The following is a 27,144-nucleotide window of genomic DNA, read 5'->3' as shown; positions in this document are numbered from 1 at the left end:
ACCCATTTTCATGTGACAGCTACAGTGCAGATAGATACTTGGTGCTGAATACTAGTCACTAATACAGATGAGAAACAATTGCCAGCTATGTCACTTATCACTAGAATGAACTGAAAATCCTTAACTGTCTTATGTGCTTTGTTCTTCCTGCTGAAATGGTTAGAAATCACTAGGAAATGCTAGAAGGGATAAAATGATTGCAAACCAGTAAGGATTTCAAGGGTTAATGACAAATACAGTTCCAAAAGTCACTTATTGTTCTTCATTTATAAAATTTTTACAGCGCTCAGAAGAGGTCTTGATTATTTGTATAAAAACAGAGCTGAATACAGTTTAAGAATATAATGCATGAATGTGGGATACAGATAGGACACAAAGTATATACACTTTTCTCTTTGGATACTCAGTTATATTGCTTGAAAAAGATCTCTTAAAACAACTTGCTATAAAAATTAAAGTTTTTAGTTAATAAAAAATACATTTAACGTCAATAAGCTACATTGTATTTTTGACGATTTGAAATTCATAGAACATATGCTAAGTAGATATTTCTTCTTCATGCTGCTAATTAAACAGCATGCCCAATAAGTATTTCCTGTTAAATAAAAGCACCTCTTCCTTTTCCTCTCACTAATGATCATCAGGATTATAGTTATATTAAAAAAAGTTAAAAACAAACAAACAAACAAAAAAACACTTTAAAAAGAGCTATACGTTCAATATTTTCAAAACTTAATTAAAATACACAAAACACTAAAATTAAGAAGGAGAGGAAAAAGGCTTAGGAGAGTGTTCATATCACTAGCTGTTGGCAAAGAGTTGATCTTTGTCATTTAATGATGATGAAGTCAAACAACTGGTGCTGAAATGGAAGCAGGTTGATGAAGAAGGCTTTCAAATTGAAGTGAGGGATATCAAAACGGTTTTCTTATATTTCTTTTATCTGTACAATTTCTCTCTAAATTTCATTACTTTCAGTATTAGATGTCCCTTTCAACAGTTGGTCAAGTGTTGATCAAAAATGCTTGATCATATTGCTTTAATATGCTTGTGTCCCGTTGTACATGAAATTATTTGTTCATACAGGCAACAAGTTGTAAGCAGTTCACAAAATATCACAGGGCCAGTAATTAATATCGATGTGAACTTTAAGAGGAAATTAGCTTGATTTGAAGAAAACTTTTCTGGCACTTGATCTGTTTTGTGCAAGGTCTGAGAGAAGCACTCAGTTAACTTAAAACAGAATGTGTGTTAAAAACTGTTAGCACATACTGAATACTTACATTATTTGAACACAAAGTACATTAAGTTAAACAGCACATTAAAATAAATAGAACATGGTATCTCTTAAACAAGAATCAGTTCCAAAAAGCATGGAATAAAACAACTTTAACAGTTCTCATAAAACAAAAAAAGATACACACCATGACAATTTGTGGACATAATGAACTGTTTTTTTCCAGTTAAAAGAGAAACAAATTAGTGTAATTAAAATAGTGCTAAAAGCACAGTTTATGCTTTTAAAAACTATATGTTAATTAAAATTAGTTATGTTTGAAATGCCTTAAAGTGACTTAATTTTACTTCATTCTCCACCAAGAAATTTTCGTTTATTTAAGATTTATTACATATACTATTTAAATAATGTCCCTGTGTTACTGTCCACAAACAGTTGAAAATTCCTGAAATAAACAAGTAAATAAAAAGTCTGTTTGCCATTGCCTGGTTGATAGCCATCTAATGGTTTTAATGGTTATTCCATTGTAATTTATAAACGATCCAGGAAGTAAAAACGTGTGTGCATATATACATAAATATACATATACCAAGATGTACTCTATCCACAGACACACCAGTATGTATCCTTACTATTTATTAATCAAATTTAAAAAACAAACAAACAAACAAAAAAACTATTCTACAAGATATTTTGCTTTCATCTGAGACATTAAGGACAACAAAACAAATTAAAGAAAAAAGATTTAATTTAACAAATTCTAATAAGAGTCAGATATCTATGGTTATGGGTGTACATATGTGAATGACGAATAAATCCTTAACCCACCATATCTTTTTCTCCAGTTTGCAAGCTGTCACCCGTGAAAAGTATGGTGTAGATGGTAGGATGATACTGTACCTGATTGGCTCTGGAGGTGGTCATGGGATCAGATGGAGAGGACTTGGTGGTAGTTGGGGAAGATGGCAATGTCTGGGAACAAAGCAGTTCAGGAGCAAATCAACCTTTACAAGCCTTAGACTGAACAGTTAAAAAATAAATAAACCAACAAAAGTAACATAACTACAAAATTAAAATAAATAAAAAATGCCTAAGACAAAATCTTTCTCCTACTCATTGGAACTTAATGGAATTTAAAGTCAATTGGATAAATAATGCATGTAAATATGCATGCTTATGCATGTAAAAACAAATTCATGACTTGAAATCAAGATGGTGAACTCACATAAAAAATATGCTGACCACATGAGGAATATTCTTTCCTCTCTCCTTCTATTGGGGAAAATGAAGACTATAGTAAACACAAATTCCAGCAAGTTCAATGAGCACACTAAAAACAGTTATCAATCTACAAGCAAACAGGGCCAATGCTTGAAAGAAATTAGTGAAATTTACTTTTGCAGTTTATAATGCACCATTCTATAGCACGGACTATAGCCAGCAAACTGTGTTCCATACCTTAAAGCAATTATATGAAGCTAAGGAGCTTTCAGCAATTTACTAACTGCTAAAATATTAATATTTTTTTTTTAATTGAGAGGCATGTGAAAAAATGTAAACATCAATCTCATGATGGATGAACATGCAACTAATACCTTCACAACAAATTGCTACAATATATTTATTATTAGTGTTAACGATCCGTTAATTGAGCAAAGGTTAATAATGTATCATCAGCCTGTGTTCAAAATAAACACAAAAAAGAATTAAGAGTCATATTTATTGATAATGTTTTCTAAATAATATACATAACATTAACATATTAAAAAAGCACTGCTGTGTTTAAAACTTTTATATACACATCTCTTTTTAAAGTATTAGAAAGCTGACAAAATAATTATTTTCTTTTTATAAATGTAGTGAAAAAGTCAAATTCCCATTTCCCAAACATAACATACAATACTTATTCAAAGCATGTAGTTTTGACATTTTTGTAATACGTTAATAATAAAAAGTATCCAAAATTACACTACTTTTACTTTAAGAAATAAAACGTTGAAATGCTATACAAAGTGATGTTTCATATGGACAAATAATTACTAACCCAAACTATTTAGAAATAAAAAGCAAAATTTCACATTTTCAGCAGTTCTGTTACTTACAATCATTGATTGTCCCTCATAAAAAAGGTATATACAATTTTGCACTAACACTCTTAATACATATGAAAAGTTGGGACACTGTGAATGCATAAAGTTACGTGTATTAGCAAAGTATAGGCTTGTACATATGCACACACAAATATTTGATCTGTATGTTAAGCCATATGAAGAACCATATTTTCATAGTTGGTACATAATCAAGCAGCCAAAACAGAAAAAAAATCTGACAAAACAAATCCTTACTTTGTGTTGCCAGCTTGCAGCTCACAACATAAGACAATAAAAATAAAAATAAAATAAATGCAGCTTAGGTATCAATTCAAGACACTTTCAAGAGGCTTAAGTAAAAGATACTACCATGTAGGGCACTATAAACAAAATATGCAGCTTGGCAAAATGTTGTTGGTCAGTAGATTGTATAAACGGGGAAAATCAGGACAATGGTAAAAGATTCTCCCATCTCTTTCTGTACAGAGAACGGGTCAATTTGCAAATTGTATTTGATATAATAATAATTATTATTAAGCTTCAGAACCAATGATAGTACAGCACTAGCAATATTCAATTATAGAAATAAAATTCTGGTTTTGATGGGGTCATCTTTTATCCAGGTCTGAAACTGAAATGAATTGATTTTCATTGTTTAAGCTTAAACTAACGGGGGTGAGGAAAAAATACACTTTGACTAAAATATTTCAGACATCTAACTGTTTGTGTAATCACCACCTATTGCTGGTGATGCATATAGTATTCATACAGTATACCACTGTTGTGGTATACTATGCTAATTCAAGGAGAAAATAGGCTGTTAAAATGAATTTTCCTCACTGGTGTTACTAAATGTTACTACTGAAATTATGTGAAAATACGTAGAACATTTCAACACTGAATAATGACCTAATCACTGATAACACAAGTACTATAAGAAACTGGAAGCATCTCTGTTTTCACTTAATATCAATCTTCCTAAAGCACAAAAAAGTATGGCTGCAATGAAAAAGGAGTGCCAATACTCATTTCAGGTGATTGTTCAACTGTAACATCCATTAAGTAGAAGTTTTTCACTATTTCATTTTAACAAAAACTTGTCAAAAATACAATGGAAAAAGAAAGAAAAACATTAAAAAGTGAAACAGAGGTACTAACAAACAAGACTCAGGTACGGGCATACACATTTCTTTCCAAATATACATACCAGTGACAAGATACTGAAAATAATATCAATTATTATTGTTATTTTCTATAGCAGGCTGTGTGATAAATTGTGTTCAATGCTTAATCTGTTTCCTGACTTCACTAATTATATATATATTTATATTCTGAAATATATGTACATATATAAGGACTGATAGCATTTCATCCTTTTTCATGCTTCTGTACAATTTTGGAGACACATTAAATACAAGTAACCTATTTATTTCTTCAATATTAAAGTAACAAAATGTATTTTCTCAAAAACAAACACAGGCATTTCGATTTTGATTTTAATTTCCATTGGTTAATACATAATTTATTGATCCATCCTGAATTGCTTTGCAAGAACTTTTAGGCAAATTACTTCTTAAAAAAAAAAAAAAAAGGCAGAGCTCAATAACCCTGATTTATTAAGCAATGCAGAATATATATATTTTTTAATTTTGGCAACCATTTTTGCATTAGGGAAGGACTTGAATTTAGTAACTATTAGGCTTCTGGGAATTAGATGTATAAGGTGATTAGAAATCATAAGATGATTTACATTTTTTTATACATTTTACATTTTTTTTATATTACAGAGTTTCATTTTTTGAGACTGAAACATTTATACTGTAATTGAAGCTCTCCTGAAATTACATCTTGACTAGCTGTCAGATTAGTCATAATTCCCACTATATACCACTTTTACAACTCACGTCTTTTTTTTTTCCCTATTGTTTTTTGTTGTTGTTGTTGTTTTAAACTTCATCATGAAGCCGATGTGAAATTGGCCTTATCTGTTTTCTCAAATATTTTCCTTCCTATAAGTTATGAGCAAATGAATGTAAGACAATAATTACTGGTATGATAGTGTTTTATGTTTCGTTGGGGTTTGTTTCTCCACCCCCTACCCCCATCTTAAGCCTCTAGAGTAGACATTTGAAAAAATGAAAACAGATTGAAAACAGATTTTAAGTAATCAAAAAGGAGCTTATTCAAAACAAATTTGTTTGGGTCATGTTTGCGTTACAGTATTTTTTTTATTTTTTTATTATTATTATTTTTTTTTTTTTTTTAAGTCCAAGAATGTACTTCCTTGTATTGTACAACTGTGTGAGACAGCTCTCAGGCTGCACAACATACTAAAGGGTGCAGAAAGATGGCCAAAGCATGATACCTGCATGCTTCATATTTTCAAGTGGCAGAATGAAGATACAGCTGTACCACAACAGTACAGAATACATACTCCATCTGCAAAGTGTTCCCAAAGGTCTTCTGAGACCTCTTTCCTACGACTTTGTAAATTACCTAAGAGTAATGTATAAATGACAGAAGTTACATCCTTATATGTAATAAACATATACACATGTAATAAACACACACAGAAAATACTTACAAGCTAGATGATAAATATTATACTGAGACTATTAATTTAATTCTCAGCATCTAATAGTATATATAATACATAGATGGGTAGAAAGGAAAGGCATAAAATAAAGTACCATTTAGAAACAGGGTTAGAGACATGAAAGCATATGGGGAAGAAACATTTAAATGTGAAAATGAAGCTGTATTTACAGCTTACCACTTTCTAGTTTCCCACTACAGGGCTTCCAAACAAAGGAAATTTTAGTGATAACATTACCCGTATTATATTATTAATACTAATCTAAGAGTTTTACACTTGCATATTAATATTCATGTTTTTAAATAACAATTTAATTTGATGACAATGCTAAGTTGCTTAAGCCAATATTTTAATACACTTTAAGAAAAGATGGTATCTTTTTTGAATACTATTAAATAGTTGAATACCTACTGTAGCTAAAATAAGAGAGAGCTCTCCAAGTTCCAGTTATGTTGAACAACATAAGAGACTGACTTACTAGCCTTTCTGTAGCACCAGACATAAACCTTATGACCATTTGCTTTGCTAAACATATCAAATTTTATTTTTCATCTGCTATGAACTCTTTTAACCTACAGCTCTGGCAAATGATTCTCATCTTAGCAATGACTACATAAACACAGTCATTCATAAAGAACAAATAAAATACATTGATTGATATTTCACGCTCTTTGCATTTGGTTTTGCTTTTGTGTAAAAGAATACCTAGGGCACAGGGCAAGGCAAAAAGAAAGTTAGCATATGCAAATGGAAGCTTGTTTATAGGTATTTATAGAGATAGTTTGTGTGTGTTTATAAACTCTTGGGGACTTGTCTTTGAAACAGGAAACAAGCAGTAATAAGTATGATGCAAAAGAAGGATTATCTTATGTTTTGCCTTGGTACAGTAAGGGGTAATGAGCATAAAGCAAAACAGCGGGTGCCATTTGGATCATCAGAGCAACTCTGGATGGAGTGATTTACAATGAAGATTACAATAAAATGGACAAAGAAAATCAGGGCCTTCTTTCCTCAAAACTTGTCACAGTAACACAGAACTACTGCAAAATATGGTGGTGTTAGGTAGAAATACCAGAAAACTCAAGTAAGTAACCAGACATAGGTAACGAAATACATAAAAAGATACGGATCACAAAACCCTGAAGGAAAGAAAATATCATCTTTTGATTCTGGGCTACTTTGGGATTTGGAAAAATACCATCAAAATTTCAACATCTTAGAAGGCCCAAGATCATTTCAGAATTTTCTTAAGAATTAGAACACTTCTGAAAATTTCTGCATTGCTGAATGCTACTGTTCATTCCCCCAATGCAATCCTTTATTCTCACTCCACTTTTGAAGCACATACAATTAAGAGTTAATCATCAGCTACAGAGTGTTAATTGAATTTATAAAGCACATTTTTATACACATATGGAGATTATATTCAGCACTGGTGAAATGAAACAATAGGAAAATATGATCTGGCACTAGAAGTAAGTCAAGGGAATGTGAGGGATAGAATAACAGTTTTATTTTTATGGAATGCTAACCTTTTACTGTGGAACCTAATTTAAAGTACTGTCTTTCTAGTATGGGATAGCAAAATTTATTCCTCTATTTTTTTGGTTGTCCTAATGACCTGTAAACACAATATTATTATTCACTGCAGAATGGTAACTGGTGCCATTCTTCACTAGCATTCAATCCTGAGAAAAATTTATGAGAAATTATTGACTAGATGGGATCTACAAAACAGCTTATATTTATCATCTTCCTCAAATGAAAAAATGAGGAGATATTTCTTCTTATTCTGCAGGTTAGTAAGGCTGCTCTAAGTTACAGATCTTTGCCTTAAGTGAGTGTTACAAAAAAAAGAATTCTCTAGGAGGGAGATGCATTTTAAGAATCCTCCTAAGAAGGGCTAGAGACATTTTCCAAGCCTCAAGTCTAAATAACTCATATCCCATATTTAAAATAAAAATCCTCTATTTAAGTCAGCAGTTTCTGATCTGTACTCTTAAAGTCAGATTCTGATTAAACGCTTAAAAGTCAAACCTCTTATTTAAATTGGATGAGTGTTCCAATATAAGGTTGTGATTGATGACAGCCAACATAGCTTCACTAAGGGCAGATCATGCCTGACAAGTCTGGTGGCCTTCTACAACAGAGCTACAGCACTGGTGGTTGGGGGTGGGGAGCAACTGACATCATCCACCTGGACTTGTGCAAAGCATTTTATACTGTTCCCACATGATCTCCTTGTCTCTAAATTGGAGAGACATGGATTGGACAGATGGACCACTCAGTGGATAAGGAACTGGCTGGATGGTTACACTCAAAGAGTTGCGGCCAACAGCTCAATGTCTAAGTGGAGATTGGTGATAAGTGGCATTTCTCAGGAATCATTATTAGGACTGGTGCTGTTTAACATCTTTGTCAGCAACATGGACAGTGGGATTGAGTGCACCGCAAGCAGGTTTGCCAATGACACCAAGCTGTGTGGTGCTGTCAACATGCTGGATGTATGCCATCCAGAGGGATGTGGACAGGCTAGAGAGATGGCCCTGTGCAAACATCATGAAGTTCAACATGGCCAAGTGCAAGGTTCTGCACCTGGGTCGGAACAATCCCAAGCACAAATACAGGCAGGGCAGGGAATGGATTGAGAGCAGCCCTAAGGAGAAGGGCTTGGGGGGTGCTGGTTGATGAAGAAGCTCAATATGAGCCAGCAATGTGTACTCGCAGCCCAGAAAGCCAACTGCATCCTGAGCTGCATCAGAAGAAGCATGGCCAGCAGGTCAAGGAAGGTGATTTTTTCCCTATAATCTGCTCTTGTGAGACCTCACCTGAAGTACTGCGTTCAGCTCTGGGGTCCCCAGCACAAGAAGGACATGGACCTATCAGAGCAAATCCAGAGGAAGACCATGAGAATGATCAACAGGCTGGAGCAGCTCTCTTATGAAGACAGGCTGAGAAAATTGGGATTGCTCAGCCTGAAAAAGAGAAGACTCCAGGGAAAGCAGCCTTCCAGTACCTAAAGGGGGCCTACAGGAACGCTGGGGAGGGTCTTTTTCTCAGGGAGTGTAGGAATAGGGCAAGGAGTAATAAACTAAAAGAGGACAGATTTAAATTAGATAGAAGGAAGAAATTTTTCACCATGAGGATAGTAAAGCACTAGAATAGCCTGCCGAGAGAAGCTGTGGATGCCCCATCCCTGGAAATGTTCAAGGCCAGACTGGATGGGGTTTTGAGCAACCTGGTCTGTTGGGAGGTGTCCCTACCCATGGCAGGGACATTGGAACTGGGTGGTCCTTAAGGGTCCTTCCAACAGAACCATTCTATGATTCTAAAAGTTTTCTTGTTGATCAGCATTTCTGAAGTAAAAGTAGTTCATTTCACCACAAGAAAATAGTTTTGCACATTTTTAATACAAGCTCTGGGACTGTGATTAATGAATAGAACATAATTTGAAGATTCACAGGAAGTTACTCCTCTATAGAAAAAGCTGAAATAAAAAATATTTATTGGAAGTTCTGTATGTAAAAACTTTTATTCCAGACTTTCAAGGAAGAAATTCCAAAATCTTTGTTCATGCTGAGATAGCTAAGGATTTCACAGAACTGAAAAATGATTCAGGTTGGAAGAGATCTCAAAAGGCCAACCAGTGGAAATCCCTGCTTAAAGCAGAGTTCGCTGTAAGATCACACATCCATATATAAAGCAAACATTGTATATAATGCTCGCTTCTGAAATGGCCACCTGCAGATATCTATCTGCTCCCTGGGCAGGCTGCTAAATACCTTCTACTAGAAACAACCAGAACAACCAGAAAGCTGGAAGGAAAATTCAGTCAGCATATGAAGAAGCTGCAATATTTTCTGAAGAAGGTTATGTGATAAGACCACATTATACACTTTTTTCCACTGTTCACAGTAGCTGCTATTCATTTAGATGTGAATTTTAAAGTTCTGTGTGCTATTTATGAAGCTAAAACATACCAGCCTCCTGATCACTTTATGGAAACCATATTCTATTCCCCCAGGTTATAATACAGTCTGAAAAACTTTGTGCAACAACTAACAGGAAAAGCAGGTTATATCCTCACAGCAGTTTCTTTGAGTGTACGTAAAAGTGCACAGTTGGTTGCTGTCGAATGGTATCTAGAAACAGTAGGTAGCTGGCAGTTATGAAGAGATTGCCTATATTATGTAAAAGATGCAAGCAGTAATCAGTTAAATACTCAGCAGACCTGCCTGGAGGACAGACCTACCTGGTATCTACTTATAAGTCTACAGGATCAAGAGATCAGGAAAAATGCTCTGGAGAAAGCTCAAAATGTACCAGACAGACTTGTGAATCTTCCAAAGCTGAAAGATGGACAGACCGGAATGTTTGGATATCGACTTCATTATTAAAAATAAAAGGTAGGCCAGACTCAACCTCATTATATATCTGAAGACAAAGTTCTGAAAATTGAGCGAATCAGCAAACAGCTTACCTACTGACTTTCTTAATTGAAACTGCAGCCAGATATGTCTTTTCTTAGCCTGCTTCCTGAGGGAAGTATCAGTAGAGAAGCCCACAACAAACAGAAATGAGAGCTGCATGCTCATAGACTTGGGTGGCATTGCAATGCCTCAACTACAGGCACCTTCATTCATGGGGAGACAACTGCCTTCATTGCCTTCATTTTTTTGGCAGAGATAGCTAGAAAATAGAAATCTATCCAGGATTCCTAATGAAGGCAAAAATGATTATTTCAGATCTACTCTCAACCTCTAATGCTAAAGATTACTTAAAAAATATTTGGAGTGACAAAGGTTTGGAGTACTATGCTAAGACAGCAAAAATTATATAAAAACTTGGTAAAATAAGAAATTGTAATTCATAAGGCTTATTTTCCACAAGTCCACAATGGCTTGTATTATTAGAATTATCAGGGTAACATAAAGTCATGACCTGTCTGCTATGAAAAAATAACAACACCAGAAAAAAATAACAACAACCAGATCATGATTACCCATTACAAAATATTATCCTTTTAATTTCTTAGAGGTAATTTATCTTTCATTAAGACACAGGACATTCACTCTATCTAAGAGCTAAGCTAACAATTTCACATCGTGCTGAAAATAATGGAATTTAGTCTTATAGACTCAATACTTATACGTCAGGAAAATATCACAAATAGATGCCACTTCATTATAATAGAAATTAAACAATTCATTGTAGTTAAAACTGCTCAGCATATACACATGCATATCTCCAAATATCTGCAGCCATAGTATTATGCACGTCTGGGTACAGGTAATATGTTTAAATTAGAAAATGTGGAGTGAAATCAGAGTTTTATACGGAATGCATTGCACTTAGCTTGTGTCTTAACTTCACTGACTTCGCTAGTATCAGCTCTATTAACTGATCCATCACTCAAGCATTTAATTTACCATTCCAAGTGTGGAATTTAAAATAATAATAATAATAATAATAATAAATAACCACCAGTAAAAATGAGACGAGCAAACAAAAGCAACAAAAAAAAAAAAAATACCAAGAAAACCCACACCACACCAACAACTTTGCAAATAAGTTTTCTGTAGTATTTCCTCCTCAGTTCCCATGTGGAAAAGCTATATCAACTGAGAAACAAGTTGAGAAACAAGACAGGAAGTATTAGGGCATATAACTAAGCATCTCTGTAATCTGGTTTCTCAGGATCTTAGTGACTTGAAACTAGTTTCATTTCATTGCAAAGGGGAAAAACACTTTCCATTGTAATACAGAACATTTATTTCCTGTTAGATTAAGAAGTGTTGGCATAAAATCTAAAATTTTATGAGCAGGAAAGACATTTAAAACACAGATCTTGTCTTCAGCTTTTTTTTCTCTCTGTCCTCACTCAGGAACGATCATTTTCACGTCTAATAACTGAGAAACTAGTCCTATAAAATCAGGGGTTTACTTTTTTGTATTTTCTTGTAAGTTACTTAGAGGCTTTTTGTTTTGTTTTCATGCAAAACTATAGCATACACAGAAAAAATAATAGTACTTGATAAAAATCATATGCAATGGCTTAAGCACAGTTTCATCCTTCTAGAGCAGAGTGTTCATTTCAAACTTGTCCTGTTTAATCACATCTTCATATAAACATTCTATATATGGCACTACATACAAAGTAAAGTAATTGCATACAGTTATCAAATTACTTTATAGGACACTGAATATTGCTACTGTTGAAGAACCAAACAAATTTATCTTATATATGATAATGTCCTTTACAGGACAGATGAAAAACAAAAATATATCCCATATAGGATCAATAGACAAGACAAAATTTTACTAATGTTCACTCATTTCTTTCTTAATCTTTTTCTTACTTAATAAACTGGAAAATCATTTATTTAAAATTCTATACAATATATTTCACATTCTCCTTACAGGAAACTATTTTTTTAAATTAAAATTGTTCTGGAAATTGTAATGAACTAGAGAAAACACTAGACCAATGATACCTTGAAAATATATTTTGCATGTCCTATAGATATTAAAAGAAGTCAGTGTAAACCAGGCAAAAAGATGCCAAAAATAACAGCAAATGAGTAATAGCAAACATTCCAAATAAATTATATTTATATTTTCAAAATTCTTACACATAAGATTTTAAAGTATCTATCAGAGGGTCTAAAATACAATTGACATTTTTTGTTTTATTTTAGATACATAAAAGTAGAAAACATTCAGTTAATTCCATGAGTAACTCTAGAGTTTGAGTAACTCTAAAGATTTACAAAGAGGTTCATATTTTTAAGTTAGAACTTCAGCGATCCTTTTCGGCTAAAACCTAGGTGTGGATTATTACCTTACACAGCGAAGAAAAAGAGTTTATGAAAGAAACACATTAGCACACGGCACTGAAATTTGTAAGACACTAAAAGAACTGCTGAGAAACATGGAACAAATATAAGGAAAAATAAGGACCAGTAAATTACTAAAGGGTAAAATAACATTTTCTGAAAGAATGTGTTACGTTGACCCCTTGCAGCTTTAAAGTTTTATAAAATTTTTATAAAGGAAGCTATTTTTAAGGAGCTGATGTGACTCTATTCCCAACCAAAAACTCACTTGTTTGATGCGGTCTGGATTAACAGTGGTCTGAGGCTGTAGGATGCTGACAGGCTCTGTCTTGGCCACATTTTGAGGCATTTCTCGAATCTTCTCTGCAATGAAGCCATGAACTGCATTTAGTGCTTCGACTGTTCCCTGGATCAGACACACCCGCTCTGTAGTACCTGCAAAAAATAAAAATAAAAAATGACCTGAATAGAATGGATTCATCTGATCTTATGAACTACATACGTTATTTCATAAATATGACACTCAAAAGCAGAGTGAAAAAACAACTGTGAAAAACTTTTCACAAAAGTGAAAAGAGTGAAAGAAAATCTATAAACACAATAACAAAGGAGGAGATTTCCAAAAGATAACACAATGATGATCTGAAAACATAACTCCTATTTATGTAGATCCCATAAACACGTAACATTCCAATTCAGCCTGGATAAAAGAGCATTCATAACAACTTAGAAAAATAAAAGAAGAAAATATTAGGTTCAATTGGAAATATAGGAAAATTTAAGAAGTCTTTACAGAATACGTCTTTTAAATGACTTTGGCCTTGAACTTCTAGTGAACACAAGGATGAACGTAATAGCCTATATTATAGATGAACTTGAAATACACTTTTGTAATGATCACCTAAACTGCAAACACATTGATTTAGGGTAGACATTATTAGATCATTTCTTGAAACAGCCACAGATCATTATAGCAAGACCTTTCAAGGCCAACTGAATTCATATATTTGAGTACCCACTTTGTCTTTTATAACTTTCCCATCATAAAACAACCTTGCAGTAACTATTTACTAAATACCTGGAGCTGTATTTTATCTGATTTAGCAGATGGAAATCATGAAAGCCTCTACTAAATAGCTAGTTCATTCTCCACAACTTACGTTTCAAGAACTTCTGTTAATATAGCTAATGCTGAACACCACTCATGTAAGATATCTAGAATCTATAAGATTACCTTCTAAGCATCCATCTTATAATCTGGACGAGGGCATTGAGTGCACCCTCAGTAAATTTGCAGATGACACCAAGTTAGGTGCGTGTGTCGATCTGCTTGAGGGTAGGAAGGCTCTGCAGGAGGATCCGGATAGGCTGCACCGATGAGCTGAGGTCAACTGCATGAAGTTCAACAAGGCCAAGTGCCGGGTCCTGCACCTGGGGCGCAATAACCCCAAGCAGAGCTACAGGCTGGGAGATGAGTGGTTGGAGAGCTGCCAGGCAGAGAAGGACCTGGGAGTGATGGTGGATAGTCGGCTGAATATGAGCCAGCAGTGTGCTCAGGTGGCCAAGAAGGCCAACAGCATCCTGGCTTGCATAAGAAACAGTGTGGCCAGCAGGGCTAGGGAGGTGATCGTCCCCCTGTACTCGGCTCTGGTGAGGCCACACCTCGAGTACTGTGTTCAGTTTTGGGCCCCTCGCTACAAGAAGGACATCGAGGTGCTTGAGCGGGTCCAGAGAAGGGCAACAAAGCTGGTGAGGGGCCTGGAGAACAAGTCCTACGAGGAGCGGCTGAGGGAGCTGGGCTTGTTCAGCCTGGAGAAAAGGAGGCTCAGGGGCGACCTTATTGCTCTCTACAGGTACCTTAAAGGAGGCTGTAGAGAGGTGGGGGTTGGTTTGTTCTCCCACGTGCCTGGTGACAGGACGAGGGGGAATGGGCTTAAGTTGCGCCAAGGGAGTTTTAGGTTGGATGTTAGGAAGAACTTTTTTACCGAAAGGGTTGTTAGACATTGGAACAGGCTGCCCAGGGAAGTGGTGGAGTCACTATCCCTGGAAGTCTTCAAAAGATGTTTAGATGTAGAGCTTAGGGATATGGTTTAGTGGGGACTGTTAGTGTTAGGTCAGAGGTTGGACTCGATGATCTTGAGGTCTCTTCCAACCTAGAAATTCTGTGATTCTGTGATTATAAGGTTATGGAAAGATATTATGCACTTGGCAAATATATCTAATATGTGAAATAAGTATTTGTTCTATGTGTAAGAACGCATGTGTTCTCGCTTTGCTCTGTGCTAGTGCAGCTTCACCTTGAGTACTGTGTGCAGTTTTGTGTGCACAGTCTAAGACATAAAACTGTTAGAGAGGGTCCAAAGGAGGGCTATGAAGACGGTGAAGAGTCTGGAGGGCAAGATGTACAAGGAGCAGCTGAAGTTGCATGGTTTGTTCAGCCTGGAGAAGAGAAGACTGAGGGGAAACCTCATGAAGAAAGTGGAGGGGCAGGAACTGATCTCTTCCCTCTAGTCACAAGCAATAGGACACAAGGAAATGGCTTGAAGCTGTGACAGGGGCTTCAGGCAGGAGGATATCAGGCAGGATATCAGGAAAAGATTCTTCACCAAGAGGGTGGTGGGGCACTAAAACAGGCTCCCCAGGGAAGTGGTCATGGCACCGAGCCTGCTGGAGTTCAAGAAGTGTTTGGACAATGCTCTCAGGCATAGGATGTTATTTTTTGGGTAGTTCTTTGGGGACCAAGGAGTTTGACTTGATCATCCTTGTGGGTCCCTTCCAACTCTGGATATCCTATGAATACTAGGACTTTGGTGGCAATGAAGGGGAACACTGCATGCTTCCCCCTTGCCCTTCCATACTCATTTATAAAAATAGCACTCACGAAAAACAGTCCTTAAAAACATTCCTCATTCCCAAACACTGTGAAGTGTAATCAGTGATTTCAGTGTTATGTGGTTTTCTGTTCTGGCAATTATATTCTGCTCTATAACTCCAATCTCCTCTCTATCTGCGCAATTCTCCTCTCTAGTCTGAGGCACTTTCTTTTTCTTGTATTGGCCATTGCTCCTTTTTTCCTTGTCTCAGTATTACTTACTTTCCCCTTTAATTTCATTGACTCTTACAATCACTCACTTAACCCTGTAGCCTAGGGGAAGACAGTCTGAGATATCATGTTTATCACATCTTTTGCATAGTAGCTCACAGAATTTGCAACCCCATGTATCTTATCAAGCGTTTAATAGTCATTGTAGCTTAGGTTATAATTCCCCAGAAAAGCTTAAACAAAACCTACATTGCTACATAATCCTTTTCCAAACTGAAATTGGTCTGTTTGTGTTGCAAGAACAACCAGTCCTTATTTCTTTGATATTATTGTTACAAAGATCTACAGAATGTCCAAGGAAAACTCCAATTTTACCCCTGCAGAAATACTCAGAAAGCCTTTGTTTACTTTTTCTGACTAAGATGGTTTTAGATTATTTTGTATGGCTTCACTGAATAGCAAAAAGGTTTCGAATCCTTTTTTTTTATTATTATTTTTTTAAACACTGAGAAGGATATATGTATAGCACTGCACTGAAACGATCCACATTCTGTATTCTATATATCAAACCACTTGAATAGGTTTGACAGAATGAGTTTTGACTTGAAAAACATGGCCTAACAGGTGCTTATGGAAAAATGAAACTTAGGAGGAGGAATTGTAGTTTTGACTTTTGCCCTGCAGACATACCAAAACAAGACAATCTGGATATCCAGGTAAAATTGCTTTGAAATTAAATGTGCTGCATGCATTTCCAACATATTAAAATTAATGTTTTTCATCATCATGTTTGTACCTTGAAATAAAAGTAGAATACTAACAGAAAAAAAAAAACTATAACATGAACTATCATGACATTAGTGTATTCCTGTAAATTTAATAATAATAGTACACAAAGATATGCCAAATGTATATCCCTAATCAATGCTGTGCACATTTTGCTTCAAGGTAAGAGGGGGAAAACCAAAATGATAAATTTGAGTCACGGACTTACCATAAAGAATACTAGTCTTATTTCTGTCATATTCCTAGTAAAAGTTATTGACACAATCTCACATGAATCTTTTCACATGAAAAATTCATTCACCCTATCTAAACAAATGAAAATTACAACATAATGATGTGGCAAATATTAATAGGTTTGCAAGGATTTCTGAAGTTCACTACATGTCATTGGGCTTCATTATCATTATCTGCAGAGTCATAGACAGTAACATGGACAGGAGAAATGTATCAGGGAAGTAACCTCCTCCTTAAAATTCCCTTCCTATGAATCTTATGTCTTTAATATCTATCGTTATCAATACATACAAAGATATGCTCTTTACAAAACAGCAACAAAGTCTGTAAAGGAGAACGGTACAGCAGCCTTAGTCATCTGCAAGAACAAATTGTTTTCATTAGTAAATGCTTCTTATCTGTTAACATGGGTAGTCTCTAGAGATAAAATATTGCATTTCCTAAAGGTGAAGCAGCACATTAAGAGCTCTGCCTGCTCAGTAACTGTGTTCATACACATTCAACACCTTGCACAGATGTTTTTTAAACAAACAATATCAGGCAACATTGAAATCCAACTTCCTGAAAGTAGCTCTAGAGCCAAGCTGACATAACAATAAACAAACAGTATTTTCTCTATTAAAAAGTTATTTAAAAATAATTAGGATTAAACCATGTCAATCAGTATTTCAAAAGCTGCAAGGTTAATAATCCTTGAGATTAAATCTAAAGTTAAATTGATTATACTCTGAACAGCATGCTATATTTGGGTCACAATCAAATGTATATTTGTCAATAGCAAGATTTTAAAAACATTTATGCGACCAGTTACAATGGCTTTTCAGAAGTCAGCTTCAAAATACAACCTTTTTTTCCCCTCCCACATGACACCCCTTTAAAAAGGGAGTTTGAATGGCCTAAGTGGAAGTCACCACATTAAATGCAACTTGGTTCCTAGATGTAGCTTTCTTGATGCTTTTGTTGTTTTTTGTTCCCCCCCCCCTCCCCCCTCCCCCCTACTTGGCTCCCTCCTCCGTTTGCAAACTCCTGTGGTTTCTGTGTAAAGCAATCCAGTTCTAAGAAAATGCTCTGGGGAGTCTTTGTGCTGCAGTATTAATTGTCTCCTAAATAATGAGATGTGATGTGGATTGATCAATGTAGCTAATGCAAGTGTTCTCTAGGTCAGCAGACGACACACTGAAACAAAACACAGATCAGGTTACATCCAAGCTGCTGGAGTCTGATATGGAAAGCACTTAACAGGGATGACTGCTGTCAAAACATATGAAAGGAAAACAGACAGTACTAAACAAGAATTTCATTGGACTTGGCCCTGTGACTAAACAGCATGCTACTGTCAGTGCTCTTTCAGAGCATGCTGTATGGTACACATACAGCACATACATACACATACAGTACACTACAGTCTGTAGTATAAGTCATACTACAGACCAAACACAGTTTTAGCATGTATAAACCAGGATGCAGTAAGTGGAAATCACTGCTCCATGAAGAAATAGAATCGTGCAAAAGCCCAGTCCACATTAGGTAAGATCCAATTAGTTAAAATGTCTCACCATAGCAGCCCATTTTCTTTGAGGGTTAAACCATATGATTTGTACTGAAACAAACAACAAAAAAAGTTAAAAAGAAAAGGAGTCTGGAGAAACTGTGTACACGTACAGTTGGCAATTGCTTTAATCTTTTGAAGTGATGTTGTCATATTCCCTCACACAACTCTAATGGCTTTTCACTCACATAACAGCGTACAATAATTTACAAGAGTCAAGCAAAAGGAAAACTGCCAGCTATATGACCAACCTGCACAAAAAAATAAGTCTATGAATCACTAAAGTTGGTAAGATTTCTGTCATTTAGAAAAGCTTTTAGGCTCCATTACTGTCTAAAGTAAACTGTCAGATTATTTATTTTCAGTCATTTAACAGTCCTAAGCATTTTTGCAAATTTCTGCGAAAAAAGGTGAGCCAACTATATGCATAATTCTTGTCATATAATTTTCAAAATATGTATTGAAAATACAAATCTAATTTTTTAAAAAACTGCTTTAGAGAAAGCTAACCTACCAAATAGTCAGTCTTTACTTTTTTTTTTTTTTTTTTTTGGTGCAAATGTTGTCAAAATAAAATTATTTTTTAATTATTTAGATATCAGATCAGAGTTGGTGTCATGTATGATGTATTTTCTTTTACATATGAAGAAATAAAATGTATACAAGAAAATATCTTTGTATACAAGAAAATATCTTTGCCACAGAAAATTAATAAATGCAGATTAGGTGGTCATCATCCTTGTACATTAAAATATATATATTTTTATGTCTATTCATTAGTACTAAACTCCATGACATAAGTTTGTATGTGACTGTAAATTAGAAAAAAACAGTATCTACATATATGTATCTACATATATGCTATTATTGAAGTTGTTACCATAATTTTGTGTTTGTTTTTAAGGAACACAAGTAATTACTCAATATTTGCTCTACTTTTATGAGAGCAGAATTCCTCTTACATCAGAATTCAACTTAATTTTGCAAAGGTATGTTTTAACTCGTTATTATAAAATAAAAGGGGCAGAGTCTAAGTGTACAAGAAAGCCTACCTATAATACTGCTCACCAAAAAATAGATTCATAAAAATAATGCAAAAAAAAAAAAAAAAAAAAAAAAATCTGAATCAGGCTTGTGCTTGCTTGCTTTTAGGAGACAATTTATAGGGCCTACCTGTTGAACATGAAAATAGACTTAAATTACAGTTCCATGCAGAGAGAGAAATATGTAAGCATTAGCAGCTTTTAGGCTCCATTTTATATGTAAGTAGGCTCCTATATGTAAGTTAGGCTCCTATTTAAATGTAAGTAAACCTATTTAAATGTAAGCAAACAGAATCCTGATTTGATATCTAGTAAGTTGGCCAGGCCTAAAAGTTAAAACATCTTTCACTAACTCTATTTTCATTATTTGTTTTTCCTTCCATCCCTAAAACTTTACTTCTGGCAAACATCCTTTGACAAGTACATCCCACCAATTTATAAATCACATTTTAAATCCAGTTCTGAAATTTCAAACCCACACACAAGCTTTTAATAGGAGAAGGTTACTACTTATTAGACAACTGATACAGCTTTTAAAACAACCATTAAAATAAACACAAGATATGCAGTAGGATGAAGGACACAGCAACATGATGCTCTCAATGCTTTTATTTCCATTCTTCACAGGAATACATCTATCTATATATGGTACCATTAAGCTTTAAGTGTTTCTTTCAAGGCTCTGATTCAGTAAGTAAATGTTCCACCATATTCACAGAAACACTCACTAAAAGTTAAATGTGCTTCTGTATTTTACAAACCTTAGTTGAAATATTTTGGGAAACACACTGTACCTTTCAGAAAGGAATGTTTGGGTAAAACCACCACATATGACTATAAGATTTTTATTGGGCTTTGATATCAGTCTTAAAAAGCATTTGAAAACCTAAACAGGCACAACACATTATCAGTGCAGGGTAACTCCAATGCCTCTCCTAATTAAATCTCCTTATATTTTTCCAGCGTACCATGCCAATTTCTTTGTCACTGAAAGGGAAAACCTGACAGAGGGGACAGAGCTAAGCCTTTAAGTAACTGAAAGGCTAAACTACAATCTCTGATCAGCTGATTTGCATTAAGCGTTTTATTTGATAAATCACAGTACAGCAGTCTGCTAACCCTAGCATCTTATATGTGTATTTTTCTGACTGATGATCAAAGGGCCTCTACAGTGGGGTTCTAACATAGCCAGCAAGTGTTTCAGCCTGAAAATGATCTTTCTAAAGCTCCTGGTAAAATACAATTGTGCTCTGACACCATACCCTAGCAATGCAAAATAACCAGTCTTTACTAAATTGCCAGTAATGATCTTAACATGAAAATCAGATAAACTGTTCCCTGCATCTAACATTTCCTCTTTGCAATTGCATAAAACCTCAGCAAATGAAAACCAGACAATAAAAATAATGTGTTTTATTCAAATGCATTACTAGTATTTCATACCTTAAATAGATGTAGAAAAAAATGTTATACACATGATAAATGTACACATCCTTAAATGCAACACGTAAGAACATCCCACTTCTGTGCTAAATGTCATAGGAAGCTCAACAAAGAAGTTCCCTACTTTGATCCTTGTCTCCCTGCTTCCCTTGTACCCTCATTTCTTAAGACAGAATTAATTGGTCTTAATTCAGAGTGTGTTGCCATCATTATTACAAAGACATTTCTCTCAGCACAAACCTTACTTCCCTGATAGACTTCACAGAACATATACAAAAATAGGGAGTAAAACTTAACTTTTCCTCACCAAGTAATTAAAATAGCAAAAGCAAAGAGAACAATCTAGTTGAAGGAAATCTAAGAATTCAAAAAGAAATAAACATGGCCCTCTCTAAGAATCCTCCCGATGTATCTCTCATAAATCAAGGGCATCCTTAACTTGAATTTTCAAGTACAGATTAACTAGATACATTCAGCTTAACTAATGCTCCATTCTTCTTTAAGAAAGAAACTTCCCTTTAATGTTTCACCTGCAATTACACCCCCTGAAATTCTAACTATTAATGTTTTCTGCAGCTACATTATACTTTATGTGAGTCAAGCATCTAATAAAAGGAAAAAGTTAAATTATGTATAAGTGGCCTACTTCTTGAAACATATTAACAGATGTGATGATTACCAAGCACATGCAATCTATGCACGTGATATACTGAAATCTACAAAAATAACTCTAACATCAGTCCTCTAATATTTTCTTATCAGGTGTCCTAGTTCACAGGAAGCTTTATTGGCTTTAGCAGAAACAGCAGACTGCTGCGTCCATATTGATCACATATTGTCTTTTAGGTGTGGCACACCCAAAAGTGGCCAAAATGGTTAGCTAATTAAATCTCAGAGAAGGCTATCACTCAACTGTAAATCCCAATCTGACTACCATCCCAGGTCCTCACCTGTATCTGTGAAGAGCAAAATGGAGTACTGCAGTGTGTGCCCCCACTGTGCCCCACTCCTGTAGTGGGGTATGAGAGGATGCCCTAGTATGACTTGGAACTTCAACACCACAAGAAATCAAGCCAGAACACTAAACTTGGCTACAAGTGCTTCAGTCTGATGTACCACATATGCGGTACATATGTCAAAATAACAGCTTGTCAAAATAAAACTACGAAGTTTTAATCAATTACAACGTTAAAACGAGAAAAAAAGACTCTTAAACACACTGATGTAAGTTCAAAATACATCAGATACATACAGATGTCTCAGTAAACATTCACAGACTCCATAACTTCAGTTTGGCTTCTTCTGGAAGTAGACTGGAAGATAACTGCAGTTTTTCAACTTGCATATATACCTACACCCATTCATAAATTTAGGTGCACACACATATGTGCACATACATTTTAAAATAAATAGTATACAGGTGGGTATTATTGTTACTGAATATGTGACCTCTGAAGTACAATCCAGATACTGAAAGGAATCAAATTGAAAAATGCTATGAAGTATATGAGTTTACAGAGTTATATGGAAACTTCAAGCTTATAGTCCATTGCACTCAGGTCACATGTGAATTACATTAATCCAGGTTTAACATAGTTGTAAATCCAAACAAATGTATTATTTCTTTGTGAGAAAGAAAATGAGGAAATTATTTTTTTTCTTTTTTAAAGAAAAAAATAAAGAAAAAACAATTAATAAACAATTAAACAATTAAAGAAAAAACAATTAATAAAGGTTTAGAGAGGATAATGAGTCATCTTGAAAGCAAACAATCCTTTGAACAAAATCTGTTTTGTTGTATATCAGCTAAGGATTTAATGTTAATTTAAAAAAAAAAAACATATAAAGGGAGATGAAGAATTACTAATACTATACTGTTATGTATAAGACAGGAAACAAGGGATTATAACTCCTTTTGTCTAAGATTTATTCATGAAACAACTGTAGTTTCCACTTGCAAAAGCTTATGAAATTAACTCAAAACAGGAAAAAAAAAGTCTGTGGCCTTTACCTCTTTCTACAGTATTATGAAGGATTGATCGTTTTTCATCTAACTAACAGAGAGAAAGCAGTGAGAGGGTGCACAGCCTAATTATACTTTGGGAAGCAAGCACGTTTCTAGAAAATAAAAACTCTACTGTTCAAACAAAATCAAACCCCACTTGACTCCATCACAAAATTTTCAACCCAAATTAAATATCTTGTATTGTTTTGGTCAAAATATGTAATAGTAAAAGCAGTTACAGAGAGATAAAGAATTTATTTTTTAATTTTTTTAGATTTAGCTGATTTTTTTTGTCAAATAAAAACTTCACCAAAAGTATCTGGGGAAACAACTTCCTATGAATTTTTCCTTCTACTTCCCAAATTGTTAAGGTAAACAGGTTAAATAAACTGTCATCAACAAAAGCACTTAAGAATATTTTTCATGCAAAGCAATGTTAGGTTGGCAATTACAGCTTTTACACTACGCTATAGTAATATGAACCTTTGTTAATAGTGACTCCTACACACACAATTACTAAAAGAAGGAAAAAAACACCAATTTAAACAGTAAAATATACTTTAAGAAATTGTAGGAATTGATGCATCTTACAGAGTGATAACAGTTCAAATCACTAAGGGAGTTTTTCTCCTCAAAAATATTTATCAGGTTTCACAGTTTAAAAGCCTGTGAAAAGCTTTGGAAAATATTTCTAGATACGGTCAGTTGCTCAAGAAATACAATCACCAAATATATTCATTACTACATATCTGTTTGGAAGAAGTAAATACCACATTTCAAGTAAATAAACTATACTGTAAATTTAGAGATTCTATTTAAGAAAGAAATTTCTCATACTTGTACACTATAAAATATTGGTAGTTACAGGTATGTTTTAAATATTTTTGAAAGTAAAAATTGAAGTGAACATGCAAACAATTTTTTTTAACAGTATACTTATTGTTGAATCCTTTTTAATTCATGATCCTGCAAGAAACTGGCTTTATCTATAGTGTTGAAGATTAACTCCACAGAAAAAAGGTCATTCCATGTAAGGATAAAATGTTGACATATAGTACATAGCAACTGTATTGTATGGATTACTCTACATCTCAATCCAGAAATATAAGAGACAGCAATGCACACATATTTATGTTTTCAGAGTAGGAAGAATGCTGTTTGAAAAGCAGGATGAACTCCCATTTTGATGAGGTCATTAAAATACACATATCAACATGCATATTCAAATGTGTGAGAACACAGACACACAACTTTGCTGTTGCATGTTAAATTAAATTCATTGCTCCCCAGTAATGGACTTCTAATCCAGGGTTTATATGGATTAACAGGTAGGAGCTGTTTGTAACTACTGCCCAAGCACTACAGTACACTACAATTATTTTTGTTTTCCTTCCTGGCTTCCAGATTGTAAGCCTGTTATAGCATGTCTTTTTTTTTTTTTTTTTTTTTTCCCCCTATGAATGTTATGTTCCCATAAATATAACTTTCTAAAATTACACAAAATCCAAGATAGCTGTTTGGCAGGGACCTCCATGAATAATATATCCAATCCATTTTAGGATGGAATCAATGACGCACAGCTCTCCCCTTAACTATACATGGAGATTTGATTATTAGCTTAGACTAGACAATAGGCTCCTCAAAGACTCACTGCGTACACATCTAACAGTATTGTTTTCCAGAGACAGCTACAACATAAACATTGAACTATTTTAAATACCAAAACTATAATAATTACCATAAATGTATAAATGTACCACCTTTAAAATTAGCCTTTGGGTGTAGGATTAAGGCAGCATGTAAAAATGGTGCAGTAAGAGGTAAACTAGTGTTCAGTGGGAAAAAAGAAAGGTTTCCCTCCAAAAGCAGATACCAGAATGATTTCCACCCACCAGCTGATTTATATAAATTCACAAACATTTTGTCATATAAAAATCCACAATAAAAAGGAGTACGAAACGTTAAGTAAGCAGAAGTATTTTATAAGGAACTTACTTTATCCTCAGCACACAAATTCCTGCTTTAAATATATTTGCTGAACTATTTTCATTCTTGTACAAAATTACTTTTTCAGTAGTTTAGGTAGATATTATGGCCTTGGCAAACTTAGTACTGATGAGCTAAATATCTTGCTGATTTTTTTTTTGGGGGGGGGGACATATTCTGTTATAAAAACTACACAGAAAAAAAAGAAAAATGTTGAAGAGGGTTGTAATCTTTACCTTCCTCCATACCCCTTCACTCTCAGAAATATTATAGTTTTAAGTGAACAAAAGGTCTTCTTTTAGTACCACAGACATGTCTACACAGGAACTTTTTTTTGGGGGGGTCAATCATGTTACAAGTATTCTCAACTCTTATTTTCAAATGATTTATGCCACGATTCATTATTTAGAAATACTCCCACAGTTCAGCACTAGATTAGTAGATTTGAGGGAATCTAGACAACTAGCTCGTGCTACTTCTCTGATCAAGAGCAGGGCTGAAGACAAGATGTTTTTCCTACAATTTTGAACAGAAGGCCAAAGCAATCCCATTTAAAATCAGAATGGTGTCAGAACTGATCTGGAACACGTGCAGTCAAAACATTAACAGCCACAACGTCATTATCAGATCCTTATATCTACAGATACTGCCATTGAAGTCACTGAACTCCATAGGTAATGTCTCCAACATAAATCTGATTGCAAAATAAGAACCTGGACTGAATCTACTCTAAGTAGGTTTCATCGTTCTCCACATTTCTGTTCTGAATGAAGCAGATAAGCATAAGCAGATAAATAAAACACCAGATTCTAGATAGCCTTAAAATCATACATTTTCTTGCATTACATCCAAATCCTAAAACTATTTTAGGACTGAGTTTTGTGTTTTTGTTTTTGTTTTTTTTCTCTTATTTCACTCTTTCAAATGGAAATCCTGTAGCTTCCTTTTTTGAAACTGAAAGGCAGATTTTTCTGTCAGGTTCTGATTTAGAATTTTCTACATAGCCTAACAGAAATCTTTTAACATACTTAAATGTGCTTATTATTTACATAGCAGACACTTGCTGATCTTCCAGTATATCAAACTGGAGAGATCTTGATCAGCTAAAAATAAGAATTATTTCTAACATGAAATCATACAAGGTACTGTTTCTGATGGAGACTGTCAGGTTAATAAGTGACTGATAATAAAAAGTAAGAAAAGGTGAGGATGATCCAATATGATCACACACCAACATTGTGGTTAGAAAACCTTCCCTGGAAGACTGAGGAAACATTTACCTTCACTTTGCAAGGAGAATATTATAACTACATGTCGTGGTTTAACCCGGCCGGCAGCTAAACACCACGCAGCCGTTCGCTCACACTCCCCCCTCCCTCTCTGGGACGGGGGAGAGAAATGGAAAGTGAAGCCCATGAGTTGAGATAAAGACAGTTTAATAAGACAGGATAATAATAATAATAATAATAATAATAATAATAATAATAATAATAATAATAATAATAATAATACAATGATGATAATAGTACTACTACTAATAATGTGTACAAACAAGTGATGCACAATGCAATTGCTCACCACCCGCTGACCGATGCCCAGCCTAACCCCGAGCAGTCCGGCCCCCTCCCCCCGGCTAGCCACCCCTATATATTGTTTAGCATGACGTCAGATGGTATGGAATACCCCTTTGGCTAGTTTGGGTCACCTGTCCTGGGTCTGTCCCCTCCCAGCTCTTGCTGCACCCCCAGCCTGCCTGTTGGCAGGACAGAGCAAAAGGCTGAGATGTCCTTGGCTTGGTATAAGCACTGCTCCGCAACAATTAAAACATCGGGGTGTTATCAGCATTCTTCTCATCCTAAGCCAAAACATAGCATTCTACCAGCTACTAGGAAGAAAATTAACTCTGTTCTAACTGAAACCAGGACACTACACAAATTCAAGTTGTGTCTGCCTAAAAGCACAAACAATCTGTGTAAAATAACATGATATAAATAAAGATACCTGAAATAAAATTACTATATAAATGCCCAAAGAATAAATCTTCCCCTAAATTAAATTATAAGCTGAGAATCCTGTGCATAATAACACCTCAGGTACCAGTGGCGAAGAAGGAACCTGAGTCTCAGGTGACCCCAAGGCAGCAGTTTTCCCACTGCTCTTCTTGCTGGAAGCCTCCACATGAGTTGGAATTTCTGATGCACCTGTGTAAGCTGCTGATTCTCAGATACTCCTCTATGGCCCTGCCATGTAGTAACGCAAGATAAACTTCACTGAGAAACCCTAGACTTCTCCTGAA

General features: G+C 34.8%; 1 protein-coding gene across 5 annotated transcripts in view; it reads right to left on the bottom strand.

The window, feature by feature from the left end:
* Window positions 1-27,144, bottom strand: part of NOVA1 (NOVA alternative splicing regulator 1) — a 150,348-nt gene that overhangs the window by 25,058 nt on the left and 98,146 nt on the right. For all 5 annotated transcript variants that reach the window (XM_084287598.1, XM_084287594.1, XM_084287595.1 and 2 more), the window contains exons 3-4: window positions 13,028-13,194; window positions 2,138-2,209 (exon numbers count right to left, since the gene is read on the bottom strand). In XM_084287598.1, coding sequence (XP_084143724.1) covers window positions 2,138-2,209; window positions 13,028-13,194 — 239 coding nt within the window. The remainder of the gene's footprint in view (window positions 1-2,137; window positions 2,210-13,027; window positions 13,195-27,144) is intronic.

The sequence above is a fragment of the Netta rufina genome (assembly GCF_964035555.1).
Source record: "Netta rufina genome assembly, chromosome: 5".
In the NCBI taxonomy this organism is placed as follows: Eukaryota; Metazoa; Chordata; class Aves; order Anseriformes; family Anatidae; genus Netta; species Netta rufina.
The sequence above is the reverse complement of the archived record's forward strand: the minus strand, read 5'-3'. Positions and strand labels throughout refer to the sequence as shown.